Source organism: Chenopodium album, chromosome 16, assembly GCF_948465745.1.
Source record: "Chenopodium album chromosome 16, dcCheAlbu1.1, whole genome shotgun sequence".
Lineage (NCBI taxonomy): Eukaryota > Viridiplantae > Streptophyta > Magnoliopsida > Caryophyllales > Amaranthaceae > Chenopodium > Chenopodium album.
The window spans coordinates 18,965,852-18,977,631 of NC_137849.1; the positions used below are offsets into that span (position 1 = coordinate 18,965,852).

The 11,780-nt window shown below is 33.5% G+C and overlaps 2 protein-coding genes across 2 annotated transcripts; both read right to left on the reverse strand.

Moving 5' to 3' along the window:
• Positions 1-458: 458 nt before the first annotated feature.
• LOC145583960 (protein FAR1-RELATED SEQUENCE 5-like) lies at positions 459-1,397 on the reverse strand. Its single transcript, XM_081640905.1, has 2 exons — positions 1,166-1,397; positions 459-1,099 (listed from the first exon to the last, which is right to left on the reverse strand). The coding sequence occupies exons 1-2, from the start codon at positions 1,395-1,397 to the stop codon at positions 459-461; spliced, it is 873 nt and encodes a 290-aa protein (XP_081497031.1).
• Positions 1,398-8,009: 6,612 nt separating this feature from the next.
• On the reverse strand, positions 8,010-11,505 carry LOC145586287 (putative thylakoidal processing peptidase 2, chloroplastic). Its single transcript, XM_081643072.1, has 6 exons — positions 10,380-11,505; positions 9,219-9,287; positions 9,033-9,101; positions 8,852-8,938; positions 8,678-8,745; positions 8,010-8,451 (listed from the first exon to the last, which is right to left on the reverse strand). The coding sequence occupies exons 1-6, from the start codon at positions 11,154-11,156 to the stop codon at positions 8,331-8,333; spliced, it is 1,191 nt and encodes a 396-aa protein (XP_081499198.1). The 5' UTR covers positions 11,157-11,505; the 3' UTR covers positions 8,010-8,330.
• Between the last annotated feature and the right edge of the window lie 275 nt (positions 11,506-11,780).

Consider the following 11,780-nt stretch of genomic DNA (forward strand, 5'->3'; position numbering starts at 1 on the left):
TAGAAAGCTCTTTGAAAGGACTATTCATCTGCATAGGCCTTTTATGGACATTTTACGGTTGATTTATCTGATCGGCTCGGTTTTTAACAATGTAAGATCCATTGGATTTAATCATTGCATTTGACATATTTGGGTCCGTTATTAATCAAGTTTAAACATGTATGAGCATGTTTTAGGCCTAATTATAATCGAAAAAGGCTCTAAGATAACTTGGTCTCAATATAGGTTTTAACTTACTTCATAATGCATTTCGTAGTCCATAAATATTTTAACTTTGACCTAGCATGAAGAACGGGTTTTTGTAACATTATCACACTTCCTGTCAGGACAGGAGGCCAAAAGTAGGTGTATACACACAGAATCACCCAGATAACATATTTCAATATAGAAAATAACAGGACTAATCACCTAATAACCACCTAATAACACAAGAACCCAGTACAACTATCATGCAACAATTAATGATATATAGACTGAGTTGGAGACAAACCTTGCAGCCATTCATCGTCTTGAAGTTCATGCTTCTTGATAACTTCAGGCCAATTTGTCTCAAACTCTTCACAATCAAGGTTGTCATAAATCACATTCTCAAGATCATCATGAATTTCGAAATAATTAGGAAGCTTGCCAAGTTTCTTGCCAAATTTTTGTGTGATGTGCCAAATACATCCTTTCATAGTCACCTTTAAAGCTTTCCTCATTGTCGCGTCTTGATCTGTTAGGATAATAAGTGGTTGCTTTTCATCCATACACCTCAACCAATTAGAAAAAACCCACTCAAATGTTTTCGCGGTTTCGTGGGAAACTAATGCACACCCAAACAATATCGTTTGATCGTAATGATTCACATCCACAAAATTACAAAAGGGTAGCTTATACTCATTGGTTAAATAGGTCGAATCAAAACAAACAACGTCTCCAAACTCCTCATAGGCAACCCGACTCCTAGCATCAACCCACAGTACGTCTTGGAGCCTACCTAACTCATCTACACGATGAGTATGAAAAAAGTTTAAGTTATCATCCGTCATCCTCTTGAAGTAATCAAACATTATCTTCGCATCACCTTCCTCAAACACAGCTTTTCTTTGCTTTGCAACTATGGCATGCAAATCATTTTGGGTAAATTACATCTCTTTTCTCCCAATTCTTTGTCGAGCCATACAATTATATATGTTAGCCACAGGAACACCCGCCTTTCGATCATTTAAAAGTTGTTCAACAATGTGAGGATTGTCCATAAGGAACTTTTGCCTAAACTTGGTAATATTTTTGGACTTCCCCAGTGTAGGCTCGTGACCTTGATGCTCTACCACTACCTGCTCAATTATCCAATCACCAACATCGTTCACCCTGGCATACACCTTAACAGGACAGCTAACTTTTTGCTCTTCCATTTCACACAAACCTCTTCACTTATTTGTGAATCTGAGACAAAGGTACACCCGGACTTCTTACTCCTCCTACCGGGCAAGCCAAAACATTCACAAGTTCAAGTCATATTGTGCTTTCCCTTTACATTTGCACCTCTACTTCTTGTCGCCCCACTTGAACGAACAACCCCAAACCCTTCTTGTTTTCCGAAACTCCTAAATTACGTGTCTATTTTTTGCCAAGTATCAAATACCATTCCAACAGCGAGGGGAGGAAGAGATACCTCAACATTTGCACATTGTTCAATCTCAATACTTATAGCCACACTACCCTTTCCTTTCGTTGGAGTTTTGTATGACTCTTCTCCAACAATCACCTTTTTCCACAAAAAATCAATTAATATCACATAGTTAACCCACAACCTAATTAATTCAAAAATAAAGTACCATACTTAACTAAATTAAACAGTGTGGGAATTAAACAAATCAACTCCAACAGCAACAACACAAGCATAAATCTTAGGATTAAAAGCAGACCCACCATCAGACTATACACTAAATAGCAAGAAGACAGAAGACACTAAAAAGCAAGAACACACAAGACCCACCACCATGAAAAGCATTCAACAACAACAACAACAACAGATAATTAAACTATGCAGAATAATATGCTAAACCATTATTCTACATATTATTTTGTAAAGGGCAATGCTCCATTCCCAACTCTCTTTTTCTCTCTCTCTTTCTCTCTCTCTCTCTCTCTCTCTCTCTCTCTCTACATATTCAACCTAAACCAAAGTAAAGATTATCCCATCAGAACCCACATTAAATGTGCTAAATTAAAAATAGTTAACATATTACCTCCTTTGTAATACCCGAATTTTCCTAACTTTACAACTCAATACGAAACTTGTTTTAAGGAGGGTAGAATGTAATACCCAAATATTTTATGATTAATATTTTATGATTTTATATAATAATTTTTATACATAGATAAAATAAGCTATTTTAATACCCTATTTTAATGTAAACGTATATAAACTATCTTTAATCCCCTAAATATATTTTATTGTAAAACCCTAAATATACCTATGTATGAGCCGTCACTTTTGTTTATCCTTTTAGTTCTTTTATTAACTTTATTTACATATTTTGTAGTTTGGCCGTGAGTTTTTGCCTATTATCAATATCATGCAAATCTTGAGTAATTGTGTTCAATAATTGAAGTCAACCCTTTCAATACGTGATCATCAAAGCACGCAAGTAGAAAAATTAATACTCATGATTCCATTATCACCATGATGCAAGTCAATTACTAAGGCCTTGGCGATTTATTTTTGTCGAGGCTGTAGGATTTACGATTAATTTAGCCGGAAAGGTAATCACACTATCATCTTTTAGAGTTGTAATCACACTATATCAATTTGGAGATGTTTGTATTATTATTATTTTTTTTTTATTATATATAATCACACTATCTCAATATTTTGGAGTCGTTTGATGATAATTTGGTTATGTTATTTATTATATGTAATCACACGAATCTTAATTCTTGATATTGTTTGATTATAAATTCTTGTTTGTATTGATTGCACATTGTATTATTGTGTATAAATTTTATGAGTTATTATTTGTATGATCAAGATTTATATGTATATGATTAGTGTGTGGTATTACATGATATAATGTCGTGTTAATTGATTGTGTTATAATTTCTAAGGTTTTTAATGTTGTTGTTATAGGGAGTATTGTTTTATTGAGGTTTTAGGGTTACTAATGCAGAGTATTATTTTTGGGTTATGAGTTAATTATTTTTGGGTGGTAGTATTATTGCCCTAAGAGTGAGATACTTATGAATTGAATTGTCATGTTATTTGGGAATCTGTGTCATTGTTAAGATATTATTTATTATCATGTGAATGATTATTTGATCGATGTATGAGATCAAAAGGTTGAGAATTATTGTTTTGTTATTGGTTTGAGGCTCGGCGTTATAGACCTTAGTCCTTGGCATATTGGTAATGAGATAATGATCATGAGTTAAGAATGAGGTACAATCTTTATTATTTATTTTTTCTATGGTCCCCTACTGTGGGAATTGGCCTGTATGTGGTCTGGTTTAAGGTGTTTTTTAGAGTATTCAAGTTTTTATACTTGTTGGTGTGTTATTCAAATTACCCATGTCCAAGGCTAGGTATAAAACAAAGAGCATGGCACATTTATGGGACAGATGAGTTGAGTAAAGAAAGGTATATATTATTATTCGAGGTTGAGTTAGACAAAAGTTATTTTCAGAGTACAATATGTAATGTAGTTTAACTACATTGTTTAATTGAGCTATGTTAATTATTATATTATTCTTTGTATTCTGGTATGTGGTGATTACTTAGTTTTTTTGCTGACGTGTGTGTTTGTTTGTTCTGTTACTTGTGTTTGCGGCCATGCCTTTTTCTTATGGTGGCCCTGCGACGATCTATTTTGGAATTTGTCCTTAATGGTGAGCAGTCAAGATTGTAACAGGTTGATCAAGTGATGATCGTAGCTAAAGGAGCTCAAATGTTTCGATTATTTTGTTATAACAAGTTTAATTTATAAAGTTGTATAAATAGCTCACTTAGATTATTGGGTTGTAATTATTGGGATTTTGTAAGCCTTAACACTTGACAACCTGTCAAGTGTGGCGGTAATACCTCCGATTTAGGTGTATGCTTCCGCAATTTTATTTAAAGGTTGTCTATTTTTACTTTATTTATTGTTTATTATTAGTGAATCAGGGGTGTTACATCCTTCAACTAGGCTTCAAGGGCTAATGAACACTGATCGTCCTCATCTTCTTGGTCGCGGATTTTATGTGGGTCTTCGGGGTCTTCAATGGCAGGTTCAATGGCAGTTGTGTCGCAATTGGACAACACACCGGTACAACGACCACCATCATCTTCGTCATCGTTTGTTAACAACAAATCCTCCATCACCAACATCTTCCTCACCATTTTCACACATTAATTCGTCTTCAAAGATGTTGGTGATGGAGCTTCAACAGTAAGATGGAGATTCTAGAGGAACTAAGAAAGTAAAAACAAAAGGGGAAAAACATAAGCTAAAATTAGGGAAAATAATAAAAAGGGGAAAAGGTACATGTATAATACAATTGTTTATACTTCCTTCCAATACAAGTATTTACCTTTATTTTAGAGTAAAGTGCTTCCTTTTTACTGTAGTGTGGACCCACTACGTTTTATTTCCCTTCAAAACAGCGCCCGTTTACGTGTTATGCATTTCCTTATTCATAACAACACTTTATTTGGACTTCCTCCACAATTTTATTGCTTTTAGATTCTCTTTACTCCAATTTACCTTCCACTAACCCCACTACCTCTATATTACATTACTTTCTCCAATTTTTCCTAAAACTCAGCGCATGGAGAAATAGAGCAAGTATTTAAAAACGGAGGGAGTAACAATTTTAATGATTAAAATCTCTAATTATCAACATTGTAAAATTATAAGAAGTAAATATTAACAAAATTTACATTGAGACGATTCAAACAAAATCTCACATGACTATATTTTATCGTAATTACAAGGAAATTTTGTACTCCCTCCGTCCCCAAAAGTTTGACCCTTTTGGCCTAATTTTAGTCTCAAAATGATCGACCCATTTGCATTAAAATACCCACCAACTTACAACAACATTTGTGCAAAGTTAGATTCCCCATATAAAATTTTGTTTTTTCATGTATTTTTAATAATTTCTCTCTCTACTTTTTTACAAACCCCATGTAAATTTATCTTTTAATATACATTTACTTCTTTTTATTTAACTTTCTTCATACCCGCAAAATCAGCCCAAAAGCTAGAGTCGTTTTTTCGAAAACGGAGGGAGTAAGAATTACCCATAAATGACATGTTTTGTGAGCAACTATCCCTAGGATGTAAAAACATTTCACCACTCTAACCAAGACATTTTCATGTTCATGTCTTGAAGCTTCTTTTAATTAACTCATTTTGATTCCATCTTTTTTTGCAATTAATCAAGAAGGCTTATATTATTCAGAATTAGCTATTATTGCACAGAGAAAGCAATTGATAATACCAAAAAATGTAGAAACCAGCTAAAGTTGTTTGTTATCATTAAAATACCTAAGGGACCCATTACTAAGTATATATAAAATATAAAAACTTGTTATTTGAAACTACACATTAAGACAACTTTAACATTAACAACATGACTATTTAATCTTATGTATAAAGAGATAATGGAGGTCAAAGTGGTATATGTGAAAAATAGAGCATTTATTTTTAAAATGGGGAAAGTAATAAAGATTTATGCAAGTAAGGTTATTTGTTGCAAGCACTTATGAACAAAGGAACTAGTACTTTTGATAGGAGCATAACAAAAAATGAAGGTTTTAACCTAATTAGAGTCAAATAAAAATGAAAATTGTTCAAACTAGTTTAGGACAAAAGGAGTATAAGTATAAAATCTATTATTATGAAGTTTTTAACCTAATTAGAGTCAAATACAAATGAAATTGTTCAAACTAGTTTAGGACAAAGGGAGTATAAGTATAAATCTAAATTCTCACATGATAACTAGGTTTGAAGCAAAAATACAATACAAGTATACATCAATTTTGCTTATCAATATGTAATACTAAAATAGATACTGTTTTTTCCCTCCAAAATCTCCTCCCCTTTTTTTCCCTTTTTTTTTTTTTTTTTAGCCTATGACATTAATTACCTACTATAAGTTATACATAAAATATCATCAAATCATAAAATATAATTGTGATTATATTGATTCATATACTTTTCATTTATGTAATTAATATTTTTCATTATATGTAATTTTAGACTACATATCTATTGTAATTTTAAATAAATATAGAGTTTCTAAATTTTTACTCACACAAATCTAATGTAAAGTTAAATTAACTTAGATTAAAAAAATATAAATCTAAAAGTAAAAAAATATTTTTCAAGGAAAATTTATTATAATAATAATAATAATACTAATAATTAAAGATTATTATTATTGTTGTTGTTGTTGTTGTTATTGTTATTGTTTTGTTGTTATTGTTTGTTATTATTGTTATTATTATTATTGTTATTGTTATTGTTGTTATTATTGTTATTATTATTATTCGTTACTATTGTTATTATTATTGTTATTATTATTTGTTGTTGTTGTTATTTGTTATTGTTATTGTCATTATTATTGTTATTATTAAAGATTTTTGTGAATACTACAGGTAAAACAATAATAACAATAATAATAATTAAAGATTTTTGTGAATACGACAGGTAAAACATGTACTTCGAATTAGATTATAGCTACAGAATCGGAAGGTATGACAAGAAAATTTTAGTTTTTTTTTCTCTACGGGAGATAGAAAATGAATGAGTCAACTTCTCTTACATAGTTATGTGGAGCAATATTCGTTTTATTTTTCAATTAATAAAATGAATTTATAAAAAAAATACAAATAACTTACAATACTATTCAAATTACGTTCTTTTATTTTTGTATCGACCATTAGTGAATGAGCCCTTTATTACTAATGGAATTATAATTGTTTTTTTTTCCTACGGGATTAGTAATTTGATTTAAAAATCGTGCATCACACGAACACTATGTTAATATTTTGTATATTATAGAGATACTGAGATGTATTGAAGTCAAGTGGACAAGTGATTGCTTTAACGACATTATTTAGTCTTAGACCACATAGAATAGGTAAGAATTGCCGGATTTGGCCACATTTTGCAACCAAAGTTGGGCTCAACTTAGAGCTTTGGCCCAAAATAAAGTGTAACCCAAAATGTTCACCCCATTTTAGTCCCAAAATGTTCATCTCATTTGCTTTTTTCAACAACCATTAATATTAATTTTTTTACCAAAATTCCCTCCAACTTGCAACAATATTTGTGTAAATTTAACTTTCTCGTGTAAATTTGTTTTTCCATGTACTTTTATTACTTTCTCTCTACTTTTTTGCATACCCAACGTTAATTTACTTTTTCAATATACTTTTACAATTCTTATTTATGATTATTAATTCACGTAAATAATGCCCATAAGAGACTATCAATAGGAAATGGAAGGAGTAATTACACTTGATATTGGATATTTGAACGGACCATTATATTATGAACATCACCTAAACAAGCTATTACCGACCGACAAGATATTTCAAATTTTCAATCACTATTCGCGAAGGATCCAAGGAAATTGCGAAAAGGTCCGTGAAACTCCGTCTACGGCTACTGCTTCTCGCTGCTGCAATGAAAGTCAATCAAACCCTAATAATGTACTCTTAGCTGTTAAGAAAAGCGAATACAAAGTACACATTTGATCAAAAAATATAGAGCTTGCTCATGCATGACGTAATTTTTTTCTTGACGAAGTAAGCACGTACGTATAGTGCAAGTTCAAAAAAATTATAAAACAGAAAACATTATCTATCATTTTTATTTTCTTTTCTGTGCTTTGAAAATTGAGTTTTATACCAATGTGATTTTATATCAATGTCCCAAGGTGATAGCTTTAACAGATATAATTATTCATTGAGTCTCCCAGCAAAATCATAATGCTTAATGCTTAAGAATGGCAAATAAAAGAATAGGAGTACAAGATAATAATGAAACAAAATCACCATTTGTCAACAATATTCAAAGTCAAAATAGTGAACTGTCATAAAAAATGAACCGATCATTACAACACAGACCAATTGAGATGATGTCAGACTCGATGGACAACATAATCCATCATAAAAATTGTGTTATAGCACTTATATGGAACGATAGCTCCCAAACAATAAAAATATTCACAATTGTTGGTATTATCAGAGAAAAACGCTAAAAAAAATAATATAAGTGAGGTAGACACCTTCCTTGAACTAAATACGACGCCATCACCTCAGAATCTCTTTGTCTAACAGAAGGATGGAAAACTTGTCATGAAACTGCAGCATTACAGTTTTCTGCTTGTGGTTCATATATAGTGTCTGTCAATTTAGTTGGAGGCCAGTATCGATACACTGATCTGCCAACAATGTTTTTGACAGGGAGTGGGCCCCTGTAGTTACAAAAAATGAAGCCAGATTAGCAACAAAATTAGCAAGACACCACATAAGTATCAGATTTGCGCTCTATGATTCTCAATATGGATGACAATCATCTTGAACAGCCACAAAACAGAAAGATGCAAGGAAATGGTAATGACATGGGCCAAAAGCCTAATCTTTCTAGGCTTACAATAAGAGTTTAAAGATAAACCGAACGAATAGGAGCTGCAAAATTACCAGTTATGAGAGTCGAAGCTGTTGTTGCGGTTGTCTCCCATCACAAAGACATAGCCTTCAGGCACAATCTGCATATAACATTTGCAAAAGGACATTAGCGAATTCCAAAGAGGAACTTCTAGGATCATGTCGAGGAAATTACAGAATGGGAAAAGTCGAGGCTTTTGAACATACCACGGGATCCATTTCATAAGCTAATGGCTCTAATATAAATTCTTCTTCACGAACTATACCATTTACTAACAACTGCCCATTTTTCACCTGTTACAGAGTTAATTTAGACCAAGTTATATCGAGAAACAAAATGCACAGAAGCATAATTACAAAAGTACAATTACCTATAGAAAATACTCACTTCAACACAATCACCAGCCGTTGCTACAATCCTTTTGATGAATACATCCCCAGTGGCAAAGCCTATTTCCTGAATAATTCGAAACACTAAAATTTCAATCAATCTAGTCACTTCACAAAATAAAAAAAAAAGTGTGGAACTTTCAGCATGCCATGCTGAAGCCCAGAGTTAAAATTTAAACAGTACCTGAAGAATCGGTGGTGCTTTGAATATAACAATATCAGAAACCTCAGGCTGCCTAAAGATGTATGAAACCTGGAAAAAAGAACACACAATTTAACCTTTATAAGCTCCAGAATTCCGTCAGACTTATACAGAAAGACAATGCTGAAAGAAACTAAAGAGTTAAAACACCCTCAAGGCCTCAATCTATTAGCTTCATATACATCCATTAAAGATGTACATTTGGTTCAACAAATATTTCATAACAGTTAACAGTAATTACACGTCTGCTCATTCACAAGGAAATATAGCAACTATAAATGACTTCACAGACAATTAGGCTTGCAAAAGAACGTAACCAATCTGTTAGGAAAGAAAATGTGATGATTTAAAACTGTAATCAAGTACAAACCATCTGTTATACCACTCGTTGTCAAAAAAAAAGAAAAAAAAAAAAAGAAGGGAAAAAAATGCAGTTATTTTAACTTATCTGTGTTAAGAGTTTGATATTTGATACTTTCAAGTCATTTTTTTCCACTATAAAAAAGAATCAGAAGCAGCAATTTATCTGAATGACATATCTACTCTAGCAGAGACAGGACCATCACCCCAGAGGCATAGCATAGTTATTGACCCACCACAGCACAAAAGATCATACTACAATCTTTCACAAAATGTGAACAAATTATCAGTTCCTTTTTGCCACATTCATGTCAATCACTCAATCATAATTCATAACTTAAAGTTTCCTAAAGTATTAGGGACAACATACTTTAGATATTGTATCACTTCTTACTAACAAAAACTTCCCTTTTAAAAAAAACACTAGTAAGTTTTAACATCTTGGTTTAGCATAATACTGGTAGAATAGAACTTTCAATTCAATTCATTGGCTAAAATTTCCTGGAATTTATTTATAGCAACCAATTTGTGGGAGAATCAGAAAACTTGCTGGACTAAATTACTGACAAAATACTGACATGAATCAACCCAAAAAAAATCAAATAAACCAATTGACACCAATTTTTGCACAAACAATATTAATATGAACAACTACCCTCATCATTTACACTAATTGCATTCAAACAATGTTAACGTGAACAACTACCCTCATCATTCACACTAAAGCAGACTGCATTTGTAAATTCCAAGTCACATTCACATTTGAATTGAACAAACAACTACCTTCTCGGCCAATATCCGGTCACCAGCATCAAGCGTGGGGCACATTGACGATGAAGGAATCGACCTCGGCTCAGCTAAGGACGACTTGAACAGCAGATTAACGGTGACAGCAGTGAAAACCGCCTTGGCATCGTCCGACGAGAAGTTGAACATTTTCGACAGCCAGCTCTTCCTATCAATCACTTTCTGCTGCGAAACCACCTTAGAAACATCCACAGCAGCAGAATTCAAACCCTCAACCTTCTTCTTTATCTTACTCTCATCCAAAACCTTCGAAGTCCCTCCTCTATCTACATCATTACTCGTCGATCGGATCAATGCAGGCTCATTACACGGCAGCCATTTCGAAACCTGCAAGAACGGAATAATTGACGCACCCCGAAGCGGCGCAACACCCATTGACATTGACCCCATTGGACTCGAAATTGAACCTCCAAAAATGGCGGAATTCACCAACGACATCAACCCAGCAGCCACTGGACTATTACTATTATTCCCAGTAATCAAATCCGCAGCAAAAGTACTAAATGACGACGTCCTACCTCTGGAACTCGAACTCGGCTTCGATCGCCGAACATCCGGCTGATTATTCGTGCTATTATTACAACGAGAATAATGATAGTTTTTCCGCGAATCCAAATTAGGGTTCGCAGCCGTTGCACGAGGCTTCGTAACAAAATCATGAATACATCGGTAATTCGTAACACGGTGACTAGCTGAGGAAGCGATGTTCTGGGCAATAATGGCGGAAAAAGAGACGGTGTATCGGATCGCCATAATAACGAATAGTGTAAGATCGATTAAGTTTCGGAGCAGGTTGGTGTGAGAGAGATGGGAAGGAAAAGGGGATGGAAATGGAAACCCTAAAGAGGAAAGAACTCCATTGAAGGAAAATCGATTGATTGATCGATTAGGGTTTCGAGGAATTGAAGGGTGGAGAAGACGGTGAGGTGGCGGAGAGAGGGTGGATTTGTGCGGTGGTTAGGGTGGTGGTTGCGGCGGAGAGAGAAGGGGGGTGGAGCTCAGGTGAGCTCCAGGAGATGGGGAGAGTTTTGGGTGTTTGTTAGGCGTGAAAATTGAGATTGTGGTTGGGGTTAAGGAGGAATGTGGGTTAAGGTTATGGTTTCTAGAGGGAAGACTTTTGTGATTTTTTAGGGGTGGAGATTAAATAAGTAGATGGGGTCAACATCGTGGGTCATGGCGGCTTAGGGGGGTTTCGTTGAAAGTCTTGGTTGAAAATTGTTAAATGCGCCTCCCACGAAATTACCTTTGATTCTTTAAATTAGGAACGTCTTTTTGCAACACCGTCGGGTTTTAATTTGTCAAGAAGTAAAAATAAGAAATTTTGATATCTATAAAGGTATTTGCGGTATATTTTAGTTTGTCGGAGTAGAAGTATAG

What these genes read in the sequence shown, in the direction of transcription:
- LOC145583960 (XM_081640905.1), bottom strand. Translation starts at nt 1,397, where the DNA reads ATGGAAGAGCAAAAAGTTAGCTGTCCTGTTAAGGTGTATGCCAGGGTG. An exon ending in TGTGGCTAACATATATAATT is followed by an intron (nt 1,100 to 1,165) that starts GTATGGCTCGAC and finishes TGCATGCCATAG; the next exon opens with TTGCAAAGCAAAGAAAAGCT.
- LOC145586287 (XM_081643072.1), bottom strand. Translation starts at nt 11,156, where the DNA reads ATGGCGATCCGATACACCGTCTCTTTTTCCGCCATTATTGCCCAGAAC. An exon ending in AAGCACCACCGATTCTTCAG is followed by an intron (nt 9,102 to 9,218) that starts GTACTGTTTAAA and finishes CGAATTATTCAG; the next exon opens with GAAATAGGCTTTGCCACTGG. An exon ending in AGCTTCGACTCTCATAACTG is followed by an intron (nt 8,452 to 8,677) that starts GTAATTTTGCAG and finishes TTGTAACTACAG; the next exon opens with GGGCCCACTCCCTGTCAAAA.